This window comes from Oncorhynchus mykiss, chromosome 6 (genome assembly GCF_057628025.1).
Source record: "Oncorhynchus mykiss isolate SJ-2025 chromosome 6, ASM5762802v1, whole genome shotgun sequence".
NCBI lineage: Eukaryota > Metazoa > Chordata > Actinopteri > Salmoniformes > Salmonidae > Oncorhynchus > Oncorhynchus mykiss.
The window spans coordinates 2,512,389-2,537,674 of record NC_143027.1 but is presented as its reverse complement, the minus strand read 5'-3'; the positions used below and the strand labels follow the sequence as shown (position 1 = coordinate 2,537,674).

The 25,286-nt window shown below is 42.0% G+C and overlaps 1 protein-coding gene across 1 annotated transcript; it reads right to left on the bottom strand.

The window, feature by feature from the left end:
• Positions 1-5,285: 5,285 nt before the first annotated feature.
• LOC110525158 (Golgi phosphoprotein 3) lies at positions 5,286-24,348 on the bottom strand. Its single transcript, XM_036979211.2, has 4 exons — positions 23,530-24,348; positions 18,621-18,752; positions 15,567-15,681; positions 5,286-9,749 (listed from the first exon to the last, which is right to left on the bottom strand). The coding sequence occupies exons 1-4, from the start codon at positions 23,749-23,751 to the stop codon at positions 9,325-9,327; spliced, it is 894 nt and encodes a 297-aa protein (XP_036835106.1). The 5' UTR covers positions 23,752-24,348; the 3' UTR covers positions 5,286-9,324.
• Between the last annotated feature and the right edge of the window lie 938 nt (positions 24,349-25,286).

Below are 25,286 nucleotides of genomic sequence, written 5' to 3'. Positions count from 1 at the left end.
CTAGAACAAGCATCTCTGTTTTGTCCGAGTTTAAAAGTAGAAAGTTTGGCTACTGCTGCCTCCCCCCCTGGCCAGTGGGCTACTGCTGCCTCCCCCCTGGCCAGTGGGCTCCTGCTGCCTTCCCCCTCCCTGGCCAGTGGGCTACTGCTGCCTCCCCCCCCTGGCCAGTGGGTTACTGCTGCCTCCCCCCCCTGGCCAGTGGGCTACTGCTGCCTCCCCCCCTGGCCAGTGGGCTACTGCTGCCTCCCCCCCTGGCCAGTGGGCTACTGCTGCCTCCCCCCCTGGCCAGTGGGCTACTGCTGCCTCCCCCCCCTGGCCAGTGGGCTACTGCTGCCTCCCCCCCTGGCCAGTGGGCTACTGCTGCCTCCCCCCCTGGCCAGTGGGCTACTGCTGCCTCCCCCCCTGGCCAGTGGGCTACTGCTGCCTCCCCCCCCTGGCCAGTGGGCTACTGCGGCCTCCCCCTCCCTGGCCAGTGGGCTACTGCTGCCTCCCCCCCCTGGCCAGTGGGCTACTGCTGCCTCCCCCCCCTGGCCAGTGGGCTACTGCTGCCTCCCCCCCCTGGCCAGTGGGCTACTGCTGCCTCCCCTCCCTGGCCAGTGGGCTACTGCTGCCTTCCCCCTCCCTGGCCAGTGGGCTACTGCTGCCTTCCCCCTCCCTGGCCAGTGGGCTACTGCTGCCTCCCCCCGCTGGGCAGTGGGCTACTGCTGCCTCCCCCCCTGGCCAGTGGGCTACTGCTGCCTCCCCCCCCTGGGCAGTGGGCTACTGCTGCCTCCCCCCCCTGGCCAGTGGGCTACTGCTGCCTCCCCCCCCTGGCCAGTGGGCTACTGCTGCCTCCCCCCCCTGGCCAGTGGGCTACTGCTGCCTCCCTCCACCCCTGGCCTTACCTCTTCACCAGTATCTGTGCTGAGATCCATTACTCTGGCCATACCTCTTCACCAGTACCTGTGCTGAGATCCATTACTCTGGCCTTACCTCTTCACCAGTATCTGTGCTGAGATCCATTACTCTGGCCTTACCTCTTCACCAGTATCTGTTTCTACAACATCCATTACTCTGGCCTTACCTCTTCACCAGTATCTGTGCTGAGATCCATTACTCTGGCCTTACCTCTTCACCAGTATCTGTGCTGAGATCCATTACTCTGGCCTTACCTCTTCACCAGTATCTGTTTCTACAACATCCATTACTCTGGCCTTCCCCTCTTCACCAGTATCTGTGCTGAGATCCATTACTCTGGCCTTACCTCTTCACCAGTATCTGTGCTGAGATCCATTACTCTGGCCATACCTCTTCACCAGTATCTGTGCTGAGATCCATTACTCTGGCCTTACCTCTTCACCAGTACCTGTGCTGAGATCCATTACTCTGGCCTTACCTCTTCACCAGTATCTGTGCTGAGATCCATTACTCTGGCCTTACCTCTTCACCAGTATCTGTGCTGAGATCCATTACTCTGGCCATACCTCTTCACCAGTATCTGTGCTGAGATCCATTACTCTGGCCTTACCTCTTCACCAGTATCTGTTTCTACAACATCCATTACTCTGGCCTTACCTCTTCACCAGTATATGTGCTGAGATTCATTACTCTGGCCTTACCTCTTCACCAGTATATGTGCTGAGATCCATTACTCTGGCCTTACCTCTTCACCAGTATCTGTGCTGAGATCTATTACAGAAGTTAACTTTTCTACCGATAATTTGTCTCCTCAAATCGCCAAGCTGACACTACTAAAACGAGAGAATCAATGAACATAGATTCTGGGAAAGTAATGCTCAGTTAACCACATGTAACAACACCTGCACAGGATCGGTACATCCGAACATCACACCAGTATTTGTTTCTACAACATCAATTACTCTGGCCTTACCTCTTCACCAGTATATGTGCTGAGATCCATTACTCTGGCCTTACCTCTTCACCAGTATCTGTGCTGAGATCCATTACTCTGGCCTTACCTCTTCACCAGTATATGTGCTGAGATCCATTACTCTGGCCTTACCTCTTCACCAGTATATGTGCTGAGATCCATTACTCTGGCCTTACCTCTTCACCAGTATCTGTTTCTACAACATCCATTACTCTGGCCTTACCTTTTCACCAGTATCTGTGCTGAGATCCATTACTCTGGCCTTACCTCTTCACCAGTATCTGTTTCTACAACATCCATTACTCTGGCCTTACCTCTTCACCAGTATCTGTGCTGAGATCCATTACTCTGGCCTTACCTCTTCACCAGTATATGTGCTGAGATCCATTACTCTGGCCTTACCTCTTCACCAGTATCTGTGCTGAGATCCATTACTCTGGCCTTACCTCTCCACCAGTATCTGTGCTGAGATCCATTACTCTGGCCATACCTCTTCACCAGTATCTGTGCTGAGATCCATTACTCTGGCCTTACCTCTTCACCAGTATCTGTTTCTACAACATCCATTACTCTGGCCTTACCTTTTCACCAGTATCTGTGCTGAGATCCATTACTCTGGCCTTACCTCTTCACCAGTATCTGTTTCTACAACATCCATTACTCTGGCCTTACCTCTTCACCAGTATATGTGCTGAGATCCATTACTCTGGCCTTACCTCTTCACCAGTATCTGTGCTGAGATCTATTACAGAAGTTAACTTTTCTACCGATAATTTGTCTCCTCAAATCGCCAAGCTGACACTACTAAAACGAGAGAATCAATGAACATAGATTCTGGGAAAGTAATGCTCAGTTAACCACATGTAACAACACCTGCACAGGATCGGTACATCCGAACATCACACTTACAGACCGCAACAACAAGATAATGCACCAACAGACCGCAACAAGATAATGCATCAACAGACCGCAACAAGATAATGCACCAACAGACCGCAACAAGATAATGCATCAACAGAGCAACAACCAGATAATGCATTAACAGACCGTTACAACAAGCATTAAACTTCAGGAGTACAAATCATGAGAGTTCTGAGAAAATAAAACAAACATTTTAAATCGTGCAACATTAAATTAAGTGATTGGTCAAAGGCTTTCTTGACAGGCCGGTTGTTTGAACACGACATCACACAACAACGTCCTGAAGAAGACAGAGTCCTGAAGATAAAAAAATAAATCCCAAAAAAAAATAAATCCCAAATGACACCCTATTCCCTATATAGTGCGCTATTTTGAGGATTAAGTCATTAAGTAATAAATCATGGAAAAGAAAGACCAGTAGAGACCATTAAAGACCAGTACAGACCATTAAAGACCAACACAGACCATTAAAGACCAACACAGACCATTAAAGACCAACACAGACCATTAAAGACCAACACAGACCATTAAAGACCAGTACAGACCATTAAAGACCAACACAGACCATTAAAGACCAACACAGACCATTAAAGACCAGTACAGACCATTAAAGACCAACACAGACCATTAAAGACCAGTGCAGACCAGTACAGACCATTAAAGACCAGTACAGACCATTAAAGACCAGTAGAGACCAACACAGACCATTAAAGACCAGTAGAGACCATTAAAGACCAGTAGAGACCATTAAAGACCAGTAGAGACCAACACAGACCATTAAAGACCAACACAGACCATTAAAGACCAGTGCAGACCAGTACAGACCATTAAAGACCAGTACAGACCATTAAAGACCAGTAGAGACCAACACAGACCATTAAAGACCAGTACAGACCATTAAAGACCAGTAAAGACCAACACAGACCATTAAAGACCAGTACAGACCATTAAAGACCAGTAGAGACCAACACAGACCATTAAAGACCAGTACAGACCATTAAAGACCAGTAAAGACCAACACAGACCATTAAAGACCAACACAGACCATTAAAGACCAACACAGACCATTAAAGACCAGTACAGACCATTAAAGACCAACACAGACCATTAAAGACCAACACAGACCATTAAAGACCAACACAGACCATTAAAGACCAGTGCAGACCATTAAAGACCAGTGCAGACCATTAAAGACCAGTGCAGACCATTAAAGACCAACACAGACCATTAAAGACCAGTGCAGACCATTAAAGACCAGTGCAGACCATTAAAGACCAGTGCAGACCATTAAAGACCAGTACAGACCATTAAAGACCAGTACAGACCATTAAAGACCAACACAGACCATTAAAGACCAGTGCAGACCATTAAATACCAGTACAGACCATTAAAGACCAACACAGACCATTAAAGACCAACACAGACCATTAAAGACCAGTGCAGACCATTAAAGACCAGTACAGACCATTAAAGACCAGTACAGACCATTAAAGACCAGTACAGACCAGTACAGATCATTAAAGACCAACACAGACCATTAAAGACCAACACAGACCATTAAAGACCAGTGCAGACCATTAAAGACCAGTGCAGACCATTAAAGACCAGTGCAGACCATTAAAGACCAGTACAGACCAACACAGACCATTAAAGACCAACACAGACCATTAAAGACCAACACAGACCATTAAAGACCAACACAGACCATTAAAGACCAACACAGACCATTAAAGACCAGTGCAGACCATTAAAGACCAGTACAGACCATTAAAGACCAACACAGACCATTAAAGACCAACACAGACCATTAAAGACCAACACAGACCATTAAAGACCAGTGCAGACCATTAAAGACCAGTACAGACCATTAAAGACCAGTACAGACCATTAAAGACCAACACAGACCATTAAAGACCAACACAGACCATTAAAGACCAGTGCAGACCATTAAATACCAGTACAGACCATTAAAGACCAACACAGACCATTAAAGACCAACACAGACCATTAAAGACCAGTGCAGACCATTAAAGACCAGTACAGACCATTAAAGACCAGTACAGACCATTAAAGACCAGTACAGACCAGTACAGATCATTAAAGACCAACACAGACCATTAAAGACCAACACAGACCATTAAAGACCAGTGCAGACCATTAAAGACCAGTGCAGACCATTAAAGACCAGTGCAGACCATTAAAGACCAGTACAGACCAGTACAGACCAACACAGACCATTAAAGACCAGTGCAGACCATTAAAGACCAGTACAGACCAGTACAGACCAACACAGACCATTAAAGACCCTATGTAGTGACAATGACCTTGGAGTTCAGTAAGACCGCACAAGCAGATCCAGAACCAAGCTTAAATACATGTTCTCTAAAATAAGCAAAGCATTTGAATGCCGGCAAGTTGCATTCGCAGTCCAAGCTAACCAAGCTACTCAGCCAAGAATACATACAGTATCAGTCAATAGTTTGGACACACCGACTCATTCAAAAGGTTTTTCTTTATTTTTTACTATTTTCTACATTGTAGAATAATATTGAAGACATCAACACTATTAAATAACACACATGGAATCATGTAGTAACCAAAAAAAAAGTGTTAAACATATCAAAATATATTTTATATTTGAGATTCTTCAAAGTAGCCACCCTTTACCTTGACAGCTTTACACTTCATGGATTGTCCTTGGCTCTGACATGCACTGTCAACTGTGGGACTTTATATAGACAGGTGTGTGCCTTTCCAAATCACGTCCAATCAATGTCATTTACCACAGGTGGACTCCAATCAAGTTGTAGAAACATCTCAAGGATGATCAAGGCTGTGACATAACAACATTTGGGTCTGAATGCAATGCATCTCCTCGACTGAGGGACCTTAGAGATAGATAATTGTCTGTGTGGGGTACAGAGAATCACGTCCAACACTATTATTACACAGAGAGAGAGTCCACGCCAACTTGTTATGTGACTTGTTGAGCACATTTTTTACTCCTGAACTTATCTAGGCTTGACATAACAAAAGAAGTTGAAAACTAAAATTGACTCAAGACATTTCAGCTTTTCCCTTAAAAAAAAAAAAAAAAAAATCATTTTGTAAACATTTCTAAAAACACAATTCCACTTTGACATTATGATTGTGGTGTGTAGGCCAGTGACACAAAAAAAGACATTTCAAATTCTTTAAAACAAAACGTAGAACAAGGTCAAGGGGTGTGAATACTGTCCGAAGGCACTGCATATGTAACTGTCCATAAGCTCTATAAACAGAGACAGCCCCCATTCTCGTTTCCTTGTTTTATTCTGCACAGACCTTGGTGTGCACAGACACAACTAACACAATCACTCGCTGTCTTGATGAGAAAGTTCAAAACAAAACTATTATTATAAGAAACAACGATAAGACAGGTGGAAGAAGAAGAAGAAGAAGACGACCTTTCTTTCACACAGAGGGAGGGACTTCAGCGGTGGATCGTTGGAGCGGTTTCTTTCCTGTTACCGAATCCCGTTCAGAGGACGGACCGAAACGTAGAAACTATAGAGGGGATGGGTGAGTCTCAAACGACCACCTATTCCTTATGGGGGCTCAGGTCAAAAGTAGTGCACTATATAGGGAATAGGGCTCTGGTCTAAAGTAATGCACTATATAGGGAATAGGGCTCTGGTCTATAGTACCACTATATAGGGAATAGGACTCTGGTCTAAAGTAGTACCACTATATAGGGAATAGGGCTCTGGTCTAAAGTAGTACCACTATATAGGGAATAGGGCTCTGGTCTATAGTAGTACCACTATATAGGGAATAGGGCTCTGGTCTAAAGTAGTGCACTATATAGGGAATAGGGCTCTGGTCTAAAGTAGTACCACTATATAGGGAATAGGGCTCTGGTCTAAAGTAGTGCACTATATAGGGAATAGGGCTCTGGTCTATAGTAGTGCACTATATATATTCCCAGCTAGACGTACCCTTACCAGACCAGACAGTACTCCCAATTTCCCTTTGGAGATCTAGGCTATAATTTCATAGATCTATATTTCTTAGGTATCAGATAGAGTCTAGAATGAGAGTCAACATGGGGCCAAAGAACATCCAGCCAACTTGACAACTGTGGGAAGCATTGGAGTCAACATGGGGCCAGCATCCCTGTGGAACGCTTTCCACACCTTGTAGAGTCCCATACCCCTGATGAATTGAGGCTGTTCTGAGGGGCAGAAAGGGGGGCGTAACTGAATATTAGGAGGGTGTTCCTAATGTTTTGTACACTCAGTGTCTACGTAGTAGGATAGATTTCAGATGGAGCCGTGGTCGGGAACCCAAACACCTTAACGAGGGAAGCTTTTCATCCACAAAACATGAGTAAAACAGAAACAGGAAACTTCAGACCATGTCATCATGTTGGAGAGGAAATCAAATCCAAGACTTGTCAGGAAGATAATTATCTAGTATTCAATTCATATATTGACTTGTCAGGAAGATAATTATCTAGTATTCAATTCATATACTACTACTATGTTCCACGTACATGGAATCTGCATCACTGAGCTCCAAAAGTATTGGGACAGTGACATATTTGTTGTTTTGGCTCTGATACATTGACTATGAGGTTAAAGTGCAGTTTGTCAGCATTAATTTGAGGGTATTTTCATCCCATTTCACGTGAACTGTTGAGAAATTAAAGCATTTTTTTGTACATAGTCCTCCCACTCATTTTAGGGGACCAAAAGTATTGGGACAAATTCACTTCTATGTGTATTAAAGTAGTCATTGGGGGGACAATGTACAAGAAGCTCTGTACTTTCTACACGGTTCACCTGATATGGATGAAAATACCCTCAAATTAAAGCTGACGGTCTGCACTTTAAACCTCATAGTCATTGTATCATTTTGAAATCCAAAGTGCTGGAGTACAGAGTCAAAAAACAACAACAAATGGGTCAATGTCCCAATACTGTTGGAGCTCACTGTCGGTTATAGTGAATAAGAGCTAGCTAGATACCTGTAGAGAATAACATACATACTTTGAAGACATTTCTGAAAGATTTGTCCAGGGAGGAAGAGGATGATGATTGTATCTTCATATTTCAGTCCAGTATTCAAAACATTGCTTGGTCACTCCATCAGGGGGAGTTTTTATTTATGGTAAAAGTGAGTGATTAAATGACATCTTTGCAGAGAGAAAGAGCTCGATGAAGGGAAAAGGAGAAGGACAGAGGGAGAGAGATATTTTCTGTTCAGAAAGCTGTGGGACAGGTTTGGTGCAGACCATTCTGTTCAGAAAGCTGTGGGACAGGTTTGGTGCAGACCATTCTGTTCAGAAAGCTGTGGGACAGGTTTGGTGTAGACCATTCTGTTCAGAAAGCTGTGGGACAGGTTTGGTGCAGACCATTCTGTTCAGAAAGCTGTGGGACAGGTTTGGTGCAGACCATTCTGTTCAGAAAGCTGTGGGACAGGTTTGGTGCAGACCATTCTGTTCAGAAAGCTGTGGGACAGGTTTGGTGTAGACCATTCTGTTCAGAAAGCTGTGGGACAGGTTTGGTGCAGACCATTCTGTTCAGAAAGCTGTGGGACAGGTTTGGTGTAGACCATTCTGTTCAGAAAGCTGTGGGACAGGTTTGGTGCAGACCATTCTGTTCAGAAAGCTGTGGGACAGGTTTGGTGCAGACCATTCTGTTCAGAAAGCTGTGGGACAGGTTTGGTGCAGACCATTCTGTTCAGAAAGCTGTGGGACAGGTTTGGTGTAGACCATTCTGTTCAGAAAGCTGTGGGACAGGTTTGGTGTAGACCATTCTGTTCAGAAAGCTGTGGGACAGGTTTGGTGCAGACCATTCTGTTCAGAAAGCTGTGGGACAGGTTTGGTGTAGACCATTCTGTTCAGAAAGCTGTGGGACAGGTTTGGTGCAGACCATTCTGTTCAGAAAGCTGTGGGACAGGTTTGGTGTAGACCATTCTGTTCAGAAAGCTGTGGGACAGGTTTGGTGCAGACCATTCTGTTCAGAAAGCTGTGGGACAGGTTTGGTGCAGACCATTCTGTTCAGAAAGCTGTGGGACAGGTTTGGAACAGACCAGAAAGCTGTGGGACAGGTTTGGAGCAGACCATTCTGTTCAGAAAGCTGTGGGACAGGTTTGGAACAGACCATTCTGTTCAGAAAGCTGTGGGACAGGTTTGGAACAGACCATTCTGTTCAGAAAGCTGTGGGACAGGTTTGGTGCAGACCATTCTGTTCAGAAAGCTGCGGGACAGGTTTGGAACAGACCATTCAGTTCAGAAAGCTGCGGGACAGGTTTGGAACAGACCATTCTGTTCAGAAAGCTGTGGGACAGGTCTGGAGCAGGCCAGTCTCTTCAGAAAGACAGAGGGAGGTGACCTCAAGTCAGTCAAGTCACTACCTTGATGGGCCAGACAGACCAGCCCTCTCCCTGTTGTCCCTCCCCAAACTGTCCCGTCCTCTCCCTCAACCCCACAGTCATCAACCAACGCCAAACCAACAGCACCCTCTGGTGTCTGAAGGTGGTAGGTCAGGTCACTTGGTAAAGGCGGCCACTACGGCCCACAACAACTCATTGGCGTTGGTCTTCGTGCTCTCCCCCTCTGGCTCCAGGTCCAGGAGCTGCCGTACTCTCTTCATGGCCAGGTCATACTGGTCGTCCAGCAGAGGGGAAAAGGCATTCTCCAGGACATCAGACGAGTGGGCCAGGAAGATGAGGGCGAGCATCCGTTTGTCCATGCGGTGCGGGTCGTTGACCCATTTCTCCAACACGGCCTCCTGAACCCTCTTGATGAGGCGTTGTTTGATGTTGTTGTTGGTGAGCGGGTGAGTGGTCATGTCGAAGAGGAGGAAGTTCTGTTTCTCCGTGGTCAGCACGCCCTTTTCCACCAGGTTCTTGGCCAGGCGCTCCCTCACGTTCCTCAGCTGGTAGTGCAGCTTCAGAGGGTTCCACGTCTCGCCTGCAAGGGGAGGGAAGAGTTAAGCGTGCTACAGAGTTCAAAGCCTAAAGCATCGTGATTGAATATGACTTATGTCAACAACTCAATAACAGTCCAATCAAATTGCAGTGGGGAAAGAAAGCATCCAAAGGGGTGTTATTATTCTCTTCTTTTATTTCATTTGGGGTTCAGCAACATAGCTGGTATTCATTAGTACTATACCAGTTCATTAGTACTATACCAGTTCATTAGTACTATACCAGTTCATTAGTACTATACCAGTTCATTAGTATTATAGTAACAGTACTATACCAGTTCATTAGTACTATACCAGTTCATTAGTACTATACCAGTTCATTAGTACTATACCAGTTCATTAGTACTATACCAGTTCATTAGTACTATACCAGTTCATTAGTATTATAATAACAGTACTATACCAGTTCATTAGTACTATACCAGTTCATTAGTACTATACCAGTTCATTAGTATTATAATAACAGTACTATACCAGTTCATTAGTACTATACCAGTTCATTAGTACTATACCAGTTCATTAGTACTATACCAGTTCATTAGTATTATAATAACAGTACTATACCAGTTCATTAGTACTATACCAGTTCATTAGTACTATACCAGTTCATTAGTACTATACCAGTTCATTAGTACTATACCAGTTCATTAGTACTATACCAGTTCATTAGTACTATACCAGTTCATTAGTATTATAATAACAGTACTATACCAGTTCATTAGTACTATACCAGTTCATTAGTACTATACCAGTTCATTAGTATTATACCAGTTCATTAGTACTATACCAGTTCATTAGTATTATACCAGTTCATTAGTATTATAATAACAGTACTATACCAGTTCATTAGTACTATACCAGTTCATTAGTACTATACCAGTTCATTAGTACTATACCAGTTCATTAGTATTATACCGGTTCATTAGTATCATAATACCAGTTCATTAGTATTATATACCAGTTCATTAGTATTATACCTACCAGTTCATTAGTATTATATACCAGTTCATTAGTATTATACCTACCAGTTCATTAGTATTAGACCTACCAGCTCAGTATTATAATAACAGTTCATTAGTACTATACCAGTTCATTAGTATTAAAATACCAGTTCATTAGTATTATAATACCAGTTCATTAGTATTATAATACCAGTTCATTAGTATTATAATACCGGGTCATTAGTAGTATTATATACCGGTTCATTAATATTATAATACCAGTTCATTAGTATTATAATACCGGTTCATTAGTATTATAATACAGGTTCATTAGTATTATAATACCGGTTCATTAGTATTATAATACCAGTGCATTAGTATTATAATACCGGTTCATTAGTATTATAATACCGGTTCATTAGTATTATAATACAGGTTCATTAGTATTATAATACCAGTTCATTAGTATTATAATACCAGTTCATTAGTATTATAATACCAGTTCATTAGTATTATAATACCAGTTCATTAGTATTATAATACCGGGTCATTAGTAGTATTATATACCGGTTCATTAATATTATAATACCAGTTCATTAGTATTATAATACCGGTTCATTAGTATTATAATACCGGTTCATTAGTATTATAATACAGGTTCATTAGTATTATAATACCGGTTCATTAGTATTATAATACCAGTGCATTAGTATTATAATACCGGTTCATTAGTATTATAATACCGGTTCATTAGTATTATAATACCAGTTCATTAGTATTATGATACCAGTTCATTAGTATTATGATACCAGTTCATTAGTATTATGATACCAGTTCATTAGTATTATAATACCAGTTCATTAGTATTATTATACCGGTTCATTAGTATTATATACCGGTTCATTAGTATTATATACCGGTTCATTAGTATTATACCAGTTCATTAGTATTATACTACCGGTTCATTAGTATTAAAATACCAGATCATTAGTATTATAATACCGGTTCATTAGTATTAAAATACCAGATCATTAGTATTATAATACCAGTTCATTAGTATTATAATACCGGTTCATTAGTATTATAATACCGGTTCATTAGTACAATACCAGATCATTAGTATTATAATACCGGTTCATTAGTACAATACCAGATCATTATTATTATAATACCGGTTCATTAGTACAATACCAGATCATTATTATTTTTATACCAGTTCATTAGTATTATAATACCGGTTCATTAGTACTATAATACCGGTTCATTAGTACTATAATACCGGTTCATTAGTAGTATAATACCGGTTCATTAGTATTATAATACCGGTTCATTAGTATTATACCTGCCAGTTCATTAGTATTATAATACCGGTTTATTAGTAGTATTATAATACCGGTTCATTAGTATTATAATATCGGTTCATTAGCATTATAATACCGGTTCATTAGCATTATAATACCGGTTCATTCGTACTATACCAGTTCATTAGTATTATAATACCGGTTCATTAGTACAATACCAGATCATTAGTATTATAATACCGGTTCATTAGTACAATACCAGATCATTATTATTTTTATACCAGATCATTAGTATTATAATACCGGTTCATTAGTACTATAATACCGGTTCATTAGTAGTATAATACCGGTTCATTAGTATTATATACCGGTTCATTAGTATTATAATACCGGTTCATTAGTAGTATAATACCGGTTCATTAGTATTATATACCGGTTCATTAGTATTATACCTGCCAGTTCATTAGTAGTATAATACCAGTTCATTAGTATTATAATGCCGGTTCATTAGTATTATAATACCGGTTCATTAGTATTATAATACCGGTTCATTAGTATTATACCTGCCAGTTCATTAGTATTAGAATACCGGTTCATTAGTAGTATTATAATACCGGTTCATTAGTATTATAATACCGGTTCAGTAGTATTATAATACAGGTTCAGTAGTATTATAATACCGGTTCATTAGTATTATACCAGTTCATTAGTATAATACCGGTTCATTAGTATTATACCAGTTCATTAGTAGTATTATAACAGATCATTAGTAGTATTATACCAGATCATTAGTAGTATTATACCAGTTCATTAGTATTATAATACCGGGTCATTAGTAGTATTATAATACCGGGTCATTAGTAGTATTATAATACCAGTTCATTAGTATTATAATATCAGTTCATTGGTATTATAATATCGGGTCATTAGTAGTATTATAATACCAGTTCATTAGTATTATAATACCAGTTCATTAGTATTATAATACCGGTTCATTCGTACTATACCAGATCATTAGTATTATATACAGGTTCATTAGTATTATAATACCGGGTCATTAGTAGTATTATAATACCAGTTCATTTGTAGTATTATAATACCAGTTCATTAGTATTATACCAGTTCATTAGTATTAATGTTTCAATCAATTTGGTGAAAAAATGCTAATTCCTGTGAGATAATACACATTAGGAGGATTGGATGATGGTAGACATGGTAAAGGACCATGGGCCAAACCTTCTCATGCAATGCCATGCCAATTGGCCACACGGGGGCACTAACAAACTATTGAAAATCCAAACCTTGAAAGCTCACGCCCCTCATGCCATGTGACCTAGAGTCATGACATTCTGTACATTAGGTTCCTCTCCTCACAAGGAACACATTTACCTCAGGGACCCGTAAAGGTCCGCCATGATGGATTGTCAACCATTTTGAATTTGTGAAGAACGCAAAACGCTACTCTTCTGGCAACAAACGACCAATCTGCACAAAACTTGATATATGGCATCCCGCCTCAACGCACTATTTTCAAAGGCTAGCATCTCAAACATGGCCGCTCCTGACCAATAAACATTCACGTGGTCTGGCACATGAGTTGGACATGGATTTTTGTATTGTAACAAACCTTGGTACACTTAAGGCATATTAAGATGGCCCATTCTGTGGCACTATAATGGGCACATCTTCCATCTCTCTCTCTCTCTCGATCAGTTTGACTCAAGAGTGATGAAATTTGGCACACATGCTCAGGGATATGAGTCTAACTAATCTGTAAAGTACGGTTCAGTTTGGCTGCATGGTGGCGCTGTCAGAAAGGAAAAACCATTCATGCAAGCTCACTGGCTTTATAGTGGCCATATTGTTTCAGCTAGAGTCTTGGAAAACATGGCCTTTTACGATGTCCATCCATAAATGCTATACCAAACTTGATGCCGATCAGTCCAGCAGTTCGAGATGTTTAAAAAGTAGTCAACATGATTAAAAACAATGGTCCAAAAATACATTGAAAGCATATTGCATCATCGGTTTGATTTTAAGTTCTGATATTTGGCATCCTAGAGCGATGTGTCCAATTTGTACCGATGGTTGAACCCCGGCATGGCTGCTTATTTCATTTATTGTTGTTTAAGCGTCTTGCGATGTTAAACATATAAATTCAGGTTTAATTTGATTTAGGCGAGAGGCTAACAGCTGTGTGTGAAATAAACGAGTGAAAACTGATTGCAAATTGAGAACAGGTTACGGTTAAGACAGTAACTAGGATACAGCTGTCTGCCACACAAATCGGGGCTTTGAATGTTTGCTGTGACTATGACTCAGCTTGTTTTCAGAGGAATTCTAAACAGAACGACAGCCAAAACAACAGAACGACAGCCAAAACAACAGCCAAAAAAACAGAACAACAGCCAAAACAGCCAAAAAAACAGAACAGCCAAAACAACAGCCAAAACAACAGAACGACAGCCAAAACAACAGCCAAAACAACAGAACGGCAGCCAAAACAACAGCCAAAACGACAGCCAAAAAAACAGAACGGCAGCCAAAACAACAGCCAAAACGACAGCCAAAACAACAGAACGGCAGCCAAAACAACAGCCAAAACGACAGCCAAAATAGAACAGCAGCCAAAACAACAGAACGGCAGCCAAAACGACAGAACGGCAGCCAAAACGACAGAACGGCAGCCAAAACGACAGAACGGCAGCCAAAACGACAGAACGGCAGCCAAAACAACAGAACGGCAGCCAAAACGACAGAACGGCAGCCAAAACAACAGAACGGCAGCCAAAACGACAGAACGACAGCCAAAACAACAGAACGACAGCCAAAACAACAGAACGACAGAGAGACCACTCTGTTAGTAGTGAACCTCTGTCTGGTGGCTGAGACCACTCTGTTAGTAGTGAACCTCTGTCTGGTGGCTGAGACCACTCTGTTAGTAGTGAACCTCTGTCTGGTGGCTGAGACCACTCTGTTAGTAGTGACCTCTGTCTGGTGGCTGAGACCACTCTGTTAGTAGTGAACCTCTGTCTGGTGGCTGAGACCACTCTGTTAGTAGTGAACCTCTGTCTGGTGGCCTGGCTGAGACCACTCTGTTAGTAGTGAACCTCTGTTTGGTGGCTGAGACCACTCTGTTAGTAGTGAACCTCTCTGTCTGGTGGCTGAGACCACTCTGTTAGTAGTGAACCTCTGTCTGGTGGCTGAGACCACTCTGTTAGTAGTGAACCTCTGTCTGGTGGCTGAGACCACTCTGTTAGTAGTGAACCCAGTCTGTTAGTAGTGAACCTCTGTCTGGTGGCTGAGACCACTCTGTTAGTAGTGAACCTCTGTTTGGTGGCTGAGACCACTCTGTTAGTAGTGAACCTCTCTGTCTGGTGGCTGAGACCACTCTGTTAATAGTGAACCTCTCTGTCTGGTGGCTGAGACCACTCTGTTAGTAGTGAACCTCTGTCTGGTGGCTGAGCCCACTCTGTTAGTAGTGAACCTCTGTCTGGTGGCTGAGCCCACTCTGTTAGTAGTGAACCTCTATGTTAAAGTGTGGTTCTAACACACTCACCGCTGAGCAGCTCAATCCAGCTCTGCACCGTCTCTGGGGGCTGGGTCTCCTTCACATGTTTCAGAGCCTCGTCCAATAGCACGTCTCCCGTCGGAGCATCTGACTTACAGATCACCTAGGAGACACAATTGAACGAGACAGAATGAAAACACAACCTGTACCGCCATTCAATGACTTACAGAACACCTAGACACACAATACAAAAACCACAACAGCTTTAGTCGACTGTATACAGAACACAGTCAGAACAAAACAATACTGCCACTCAATGACCTATAGATCCCCTGGAGATGAGACAACCACACAGAACACAACTTCTAGACTAAATACATGTCAGAATCAGCAGAAGAATACTTGTCTTTTTATTGGTCAAGGGAAGCCAGTGAGCATCTGGCCTCCCTTGACAACAAAAAAACAAACACATATTCCTAATCATCTTTCAGCTAAACCGAGCAAGCTCAAATGATTGGTCCTGGTGGGGGAGGGGGAAAAAAAGACGAGTCAATGGAAGCTAGCTTGAATTTGGCTTCTCTCCTTTCAAATTGTTTTGAGAGCATACATCACTGGATTTGGCTTCTCTCCTATCAAATTGTTTTGAGAGGATACATCACTGGATTTGGCTTCTCTCCTATCAAATTGTTTTGAGAGCATACATTAGTGGATTTGGCTTCTCTCCTATCAAATTGTTTTGAGAGCATACATTAGTGGATTTGGCTTCTCTCCTATCAAATTGTTTTGAGAGCATACATTAGTGGATTTGGCTTCTCTCCTATCAAATTGTTTTGAGAGCATACATTAGTGGATTTGGCTTCTCTCCTATCAAATTGTTTTGAGAGCATACATTAGTGGATTTGGCTTCTCTCCTATCAATTGTTTTGAGAGCATACATTAGTGGATTTGGCTTCTCTCCTATCAAATTGTTTTGAGAGCATACATTAGTGGATTTGGCTTCTCTCCTATCAAATTGTTTTGAGAGCATACATTAGTGGATTTGGCTTCCCTCCTATCAATTGTTTTGAGAGCATACATTAGTGGATTTGGCTTCTCTCCTATCAAATTGTTTTGAGAGCATACATTAGTGGATTTGGCTTCTCTCCTATCAATTGTTTTGAGAGCACACATCACTGGATTTGGCTTCTCTCCTATCAAATTGTTTTGAGAGCATACATTAGTGGATTTGGCTTCTCTCCTATCAAATTGTTTTGAGAGCATACATTAGTGGATTTGGCTTCTCTCCTATCAATTGTTTTGAGAGCACACATCACTGGATTTGGCTTCTCTCCTATCAAATTGTTTTGAGAGCACACATCACTAACAGAAACATGAAAGAGAGAATGGCATTGGCGTCACTCTACAAACAGAAAGCAGAACCATGGACAGCCACATCATATTTAGCGTATGTCGATAGGACTAAATAGTTTTTGGTATCTTCTAGTTGTCACGTTGATGTTGACGTGGTGCTGGAATAGTGGAAGCAGCTCCTGTTCTCTTTGCGACTTGCGGTATCTCTCTCTCTCTCTGGTTCTAAATCAATAGTTCAGGTGGTCCGAAATGGCTCTTTATTTCGGGAACTGAGCAGGTCAGGAGACAGAAACCACTGCAGAGTCCGCAGAGCGCCTGGTGAGCTACACGTGTACCCTAAGAGGAAAGTCAGGAATTTTTACTCTTCGTAACAAAGAGAAAAATGGCACCAAGAGCACAAAAGGACATTTAAACACTCTTTTCTTGGGCTCCCGAGTGGCGCAATGGTCTAAGACACTGCATCTCAGTGCAAGAGGCGTCACTACAGTCCCTGGTTCGAATTCCAGGCTGTATCACATCCGGCCGAGTCCCATAGGGCGGCTTACAATTGGCCCAGTGTCGTCCGGATTTGGCCGTCATTGGAAATAAGAATTTGTTCTTAACTGACTTGCCTAGTAAAATAAAAAGGTAAATATATATATATATATATATATATATATATATATATATATATATATATATATATATATATATATATATTTTTTTTTTTTTTTTTTAAATCTTCACTATTAAAACGGTTGATATTACTTTAATATCTTTCTTCTGATAATCCTGTCATTAAAAGAGGGTTTAATGGTGGTTTTACTGTAGCATACAGAGTGTGTAAAGGAACCATGGTCATGTCTGTACCTTACAGGCTTCGTTCTTCATCATGGGGAATGTGTAACCGTCTCCCGGGCAAAAATAATAATAACATATACTGTGAACACTTATAAAAGTCTCAGAATCCTTACAATCAACGCGGAGGTACCAAATGGTACTATCCGTCCATTAGAGCCCACCTTCTGTGAGTCTCCCTATAAATTATAAATCTGTTAGTAGGGACTTCTGTCTGGTGGCTGAGACCACTCTGTTAGTAGGGACCTCTGTCTGGTGGCTGAGACCACTCTGTTAGTAGGGACTTCTGTCTGGTGGCTGAGACCACTCTGTTAGTAGTGACCTCTGTCTGGTGGCTGAGACCACTCTGTTAGTAGGGACCTCTGTCTGGTGGCTGAGACCACTCTGTTAGTAGTGAACCTCTGTCTGGTAGCTGAGACCACTCTGTTAGTAGTGAACCTCTGTCTGGTGGCTGAGACCACTCTGTTAGTAGGGACCTCTGTCTGGTGGCTGAGACCACTCTGTTAGTAGGGACCTCTGTCTGGTGGAACAGTGGGTTAACTGGTCTAGGAACAGTGGGTTAACTGGTCTAGGAACAGTGGGTTAACTGGTCTAGGAACAGTGGGTTAACTGGCCTAGGAACAGTGGGTTAACTGGCCTAGGAACAGTGGGTTAACTGGCCTAGGAACAGTGGGTTAACTGGCCTAGGAACAGTGGGTTAACTGGTCTAGGAACAGTGGGTTAACTGGTCTAGGAACAGTGGGTTAACTGGTCTAGGAACAGTGGATTAACTGCCTGTTCAGGGGCAGAACGACACATTTGTACCTTGTCAGCTTGGGGATTCGATCTTGCAACCTTCCGGTTACTAGTCCAACGCTCTAACCACTAGACTACCTGACACCACTTAAGAGAGGTCAGTTGGTCAGGATCCCTTACCTTCCTGGCGAGCAGGCTTTTCCTCCTCATGCCACAGGTCTCCAGCTGTAGTCGTCCTCTGATGGCCAGCTCTATGAGCATGCAGCCACGCAGCCCCGACGAGATGCAGTCGTTCCAGAATGACGTGTAGCCCTGAGAGAGGAGGAAAGGGGGTGAGTGTGTGTGTGTGTGTGTGTGTAAGCAAGCTGCAACACAGGCTTGCAACACGAGATGGTTGTTCAAGAACAACATGTAGTCCTGAACACAGAGAAGACACTGTGTGTGTGTGTGTGTGTGTGTGTGTGTGTGTGTGTGTGTGTGCAGATCACCGAACCATCCTGTGGCCTTCTCTCTCTCTGGTTCTAAAATCAATAGTTGTTTAGTGGTACCATCAGGTGGTCCGAAACGGCAACTGAGCAGGTCAGGAGACAGAAAGGGCAGCGGTCAGCTTGCTGCTTAGGAAGACTATGTGGCCCATGTGACTGCTGACTGAGACCCCAGATCCAGCATTTATTCTATGAGTGTAGGGCTGTGGCGGTAGTTACATTTTGTCAGTCGGCTACTGTCTGACTGCCGGTCTAATTGACCGTCAAATTAACAAACAACGTGTAGTATCTCCAGGCCTCCACACATAGAAGCCTCTGGAAAATCTACATTTTAACAAGTCTAATAAATCAATTTAATATAAACCATAACATTAAACCCATTATTTATTTTAGGTAGGTGTAAAGAAACAGGATATGATGAAAATGTATTTCAGGATTTCAGAATAAAAACATTTATCCTACATACGGAATGTTATCTAGCTATGCTCCTTGCCATAGGCTGTAGGCTTGTTCATTTAGCAGACTAGATATGCTTAGAAGTCCTATTCAAATACAAATTCACTAATTCTAGGTTAACTCTGTAAACCTCCATGCACAATCAATGAACCAACAGCATCACCAGGGCCTATACGTTCTCTCCCAGACCCGTGGATAGAACGTGGAGCGTAACACAAGGTAATCAAGTCCATCCAGTAATGCATAATAATAACAGTCTACACTCAAAAAAGGCAATTACTAGAATTAGTTTAATTTTGGAATATAGGCTAGACCAATGAAAAGACATCTTAAAATCAGTTATTTTTGTTTTTTTCTGACGTGCTTAATATGCAATAGGCTATGCATTGTATAACCAACGGGATAATAATGATTTAAAATCTTTTTTTTCCTTCTCTCATATGCATAAGCTCTAAATATGCGTATGGGTGTCTTGAATTATGCATCACTGATAAAGTGTTGTCTATTTCATTGTTAGTCTTTAAAGCATCAGAAAAGCTTAATGCATATATTGTTGATTTTATTAAAAACAAGCTTAAAACATTTCGACCGAGAATTGACAACTTTCGATTGACTAAGATGTAGGTCAGGGACAGCCCTAGTGTCTTGACTTTGATCGGGTAGGTGTGCCTGGTCTGTTTAATGAACAAAATAACAAAATATTGATTTAATTTGGATGGCGCAGCCATGGCTGTACAGACATAAATAATAATAAATAAATCTTTAAAATATGCTATTCTATATATTTTTTTTAATTAAATACATTAATCTTATGTTTCTTAGGACCTACCGAAACAAATTATGAATGGATTTATTTTTCATGCTGAATCTTTAATAGATGTATTTTTCATGCTGAATCTTTAATAGATTTATTTTTAATGCTGAATCTTTAGATGTATTTTTCATGCTGAATCTTTAATAGATGTATTTTTCATGCTGAATCTTTAATAGATTAATTTTTTTATGCTGTCTCTTCATTGGATTTATTAAAATAGACCCCACCCACAACTGCACTACCACCACTACTACCACCACCACCTCCCCGGCACGCCGGCATGCACACGAGATGTGTGAAAGATGCAGGCAAGAACGTGGTAAAAAAATGGGCCTGTTTGTAAAAGCGGGGTCATTTAAAACGTACAGAACAAACTTGCATTTTCATCCCATAAAATGTAGTGGAATTACACATCCTTTTGTCCTCAGATTGGAGATGTTAGTATAAAAGTTTATACTCATCACTGTAACATAAGATTGATTGATTGAAACATAAATATATATATATATATTTGTACCATTGATTTTCATCACACACACTCAGATCCACTTCGTCACACACTCAGAACATAGAGTTAATGAAATGGCATGGAAAATTGTCTCTCTATAAAAGTAAATTGGCCACACACCAATACATGGATTTGACCATCAAACTATCACTTAAAATAGCAGCCAAACTAGTCACTGTTGATAAACGAATCACAACAGGACATATAGGTTAAGTTCATTAACAGAAAAAAAGTGGATTGTTACCTTTTCCAGGCCCCCCCCCCCAAAAAAAAAATCCACCTTCCTAAATATAGATATAAGCCTAATGTAAATTCTCATCAAACCAACCATGTATAGGTTATTCCACATTCCCGTGTAGCCTTTGAATAGTATAGGTTATTCCACATTCCCGTGCAGCCTTTGAATAGTATAGGTTATTCCACATTCCCGTGTAGCCTTTGAATAGTATAGGTTATTCCACATTCCCGTGTAGCCTTTGAATAGTATAGGTTATTCCACATTCCGTGTAGCCTTTGAATAGTATAGGTTATTCCACATTCCCGTGTAGCCTTTGAATAGCGTTAGTTTAAACAGCACTACCCCACAAACGTTTGCCCCCCCCCCCCCCCTCGTTCTATTGATTTCAGTGTGACATCGATGGAAGTGATTAACAAAAAAAATATATATATCGCGTTACACTTACTTGAATCAAAACGCAACACTTCAAAATGTGGCTAGATGTCTTCTGCAGGTTGTGCTCTAACCAGGGATGTTGTGTTCGTTTTAACAGCGTGTACAACCCCGATGTTGTGTTCGTTTTAACAGCGTGTACAACCCCGATGTTGTGTTCGTTTTAACAGCGTGTACAACCCCGATGTTGTGTTCGTTTTAACAGCGTGTACAACCCCGATGCTGTGTTCGTTTTAACAGCGTGTACAACCCCGATGTTGTGTTCGTTTTAACAGCGTGTACAACCCCGATGCTGTGTTCGTTTTAACAGCGTGTACAACCCCGATGTTGTGTTCGTTTTAACAGCGTGTACAACCCCGATGCTGTGTTCGTTTTAACAGCGTGTACAACCCCGATGTTGTGTTCGTTTTAACAGCGTGTACAACCCCGATGTTGTGTTCGTTTTAACAGCGTATACAACCCGATTCCCCCCCCCCTAATCGATATCATCAACAGGGTTTTCCTGCATGTGTGGGTTCTAAGGCGCTCCCTTAATGATTAAATATGATTACTATTGTTGCACATGTATGTGTTGGTAACAGTATAACTACTACTGATATTGAATGCTGCATTGTTAGAAAGAGTGTAAGTAACAGTATAACTTTAGACTGTCCCCTCGCCCCTACCCGGGCTCGAACCAGGGACCCTCTGCACACATCATCAACAGTCACCCTCGAAGCATCGTTACCCATCGCTCCACAAAAGCCGCGGCCCTTGCAGAGCAACGGGAACTACTACTTCAAGGTCTCAGAGCGAGTGACGTCACCGATTGAAACTAAGCTAGCCGTTTCACATCCGTTACACTAGCATCACCGCTAACTAAGCTAGCCGTTTCACATCCGTTACATGTAGATACACTATGTTCTAGGTTTTCAATAAACAAACTGTTTGTGCATATTGGTTATTGATTCGGACACATTAAAACTGTGTTTGGATTGGGTATATTTATCAAAATGTCTTGTCAACAGGAAGCATCAATTCCAATTTTAAGTTTAAAGGAATATACAGTCAACATTAATTTTGTACTTAAGCAAGTAAAAACTGCTAAATGAGTCCAAAAACGTGCTGCGATTAAATTTGTAAGACATTTTTTATTTTATTTCTCCGTTATTTTACCAGGTAAATTGACTGAGAACACGTTTTCATTTACAGCAACAACCTGGGGAATAGTTACTGGGGATTATTAGGTGACCGTGATGGTTTGAGGGCCAGATTGTGAATTTAGCCAGGACACCGGGGTTAACACCCCTACTCTTACAATAAGTGCCATGGGATCTTTAATGACCTCAGAGAGTCAGGACACCCATTTAACGTCCCATCCGAAAGACAGCACCCTACACAGGGCAATGTCCCCAATCACTGCCCTGGGGCATTTGGATATTTTTTATACCAGAGGAAAAAGAGTGCCTCCTACTGGCCCTCCAACACCACTTCCAGCAGCATCTGCTCTCCCATCCAGGGACTGACCAGGACCAACCCTGCTTAGCTTCAGAAGCAAGCCAGCAGTGGTATGCAGGGTGGTATGCTACATAGCTACCAGAAATGACCAAAACGGGGTTTGCCCTATATATTACAAGCCGAACAACATACACCATCATAGTAAGGCAGATAGATGCCTGAGCTGTGAAGCTAAGAGAAACTGGTTAACTTTAGAAAACCTCCCCAGAGTAGATTTAGCTTCCTTCATGGGATACCCCCTCAAGTTACTATTTATTGCCTACCTCCTCGTGCCTTCTGCACACACTGTATATAGACTTTATTTTTTCTACTGTGTCATTGACTTGTTTGTGTTATTGGCTTGTTTATTGTTTACTCCATGTGTAACTGTGTTGTCTGTGTTACACTGCTTTGCTTTATCTTGGCCAGGTCGCAGTTGTAAATGAGAACTTGTTCTCAACTGGCCTACCTGGTTAAATAAAGGTGAAATAAATAAAAAATTGTAGCTAGCTGACATTAGCATTCATTCGATGTTGACAAAATGAAGATAGCACCTGTTAGTACATTTTATGAGATCTTTGAGTAGCGTTAACTTACGTTACCTAACCAGCTAAATACTATATGGTGTTAGCTGTAAAAAAAACTAATAAAATAATATAATACATGTTATTAAGTTATACCTCGCGGTCCTTCAATCCCAAGAGTAACACTTCTTCCATCAATGTGAGTCGAGTTTCTTTGGAGTCTGCCTTATCCTCTTCTTCATCCTCTTCCTCTCCTCCGCGGCGGCGGGTCTCGAAGTCCTCATCCCCGGTTCCTCGGTCCTTGTCGGCGGCAGAGCTACGAGAGGCCTCGGTCCGCCTCTGCACTAGGCCCGAACTCCGCTGTGTCAGGGAAGTCATATTTACAACAAGTCCTAAAATAAATAAAACCGTAAAAAATACGAAACCCTTCGCTTCGTACTCTCACTGACCGATATTATAAACCACTTCAAATGTTTATCCCGATGCATACAGCTACGGACGTCTGGTTTTTAACCCTGGTTTTAACTATCCTACAACGAATAGGAGGAGACATAATATTTTCAGTTGTCTTCCTCTTCCGCTGGGAATTGATCCAATATGGCGGCAGGTGATAACGAGAGCAGTGAATGTGGCAGGTATTCCCAAACTGGGGTAGGCAATGCCGTTCGGGGTACGATAAAAATGAAAAACTACAACAACAAAAAATGTGATTCACATTTACACAAAAAAAACACAAAAAAGTTGTATTTCTTTGTAAAAAAAAATAATATTTTCAAACAGTCCATTTAGTTAGGCCCGCGTCCATAGAGACGCATACCAGCTCTACTGGTAGTACTGCTACTGTACCTGTTGACGACACAAGTTATTCTGCTTTCCAGAGCACATCCAATGCTAGCATTAGTCATTCTACATTTGTTGTTAGCCCAGCTAGCATAGACACTGACGGTTGTGAATCTGATGCAGCGGAAGAGCTACTGCCCCCTTACCCGGGAGAGCACCTAACAACAGACAGGGACGTTGGACCCAAGTCCTCCACAATAGTATGGGGCTTGTCTGTCCTAGCCACTCAAATATGATGAGAACTACATTGATTTGGGGTTTACTTATATTCAGAGTAGTGCCTTTCCTCAGCCACAGTGTGTTTGTTATATGTGCAAAAGTACTCTCACACAACTCGATGAAACCTTCACTCTTGCGCAAACATTTAGAAAAAAAACATGCCAATTTGAAAAATAAGCCACAGGAGTTTTTTGAGCGAGAATTAAGACAACTTCCGAGTAGTTAGACATGTATAAAATCAACAGACACCATTAATAAGGAGGGGCTAGAAACGTCTTCTATGGTGAGCTACCGAGTGGCTTGGACAGACAAGCCCCAAACTCTTGTGGAGGACTGGCTTGGACAGACAAGCCCCATACTATTGTGGAGGACTGGCTTGGACAGAAAAGCCCCATACTATTGTGGAGGAGTGGCTAGGACAGACAAGCCCCATACTATTGTGGAGGAGTGGCTAGGACAGACAAGCCCCAAACTCTTGTGGAGGAGTGGCTAGGACAGACGAGCACCAAACTCTTGTGGAGGAGTGGCTTGGACAGACAAGCCCCAAAATCTTGTGGAGGACTGGCTTGGACAGACAAGCCCCAAACTCTTGTGGAGGACGTAATTCTTCCTGCTGCCGCAGATATGTCTGGGACAATGCTGGGGGAAAAGGCCAAACAAACTATACAGCCTTCATCAAACAACACTATTTCACAACGCATTAGTGACATGGCAGGAGATGTTTTGAAACAATTACCACTTCACATACCAGTGAATTATATGGTTACAGCTGGATGAGTCAACAGACTGGCACAGCTCCTGGTATATGTCTGTTACAGCTGGATGAGTCAACAGACGTGGCCTGGTACAGCTCC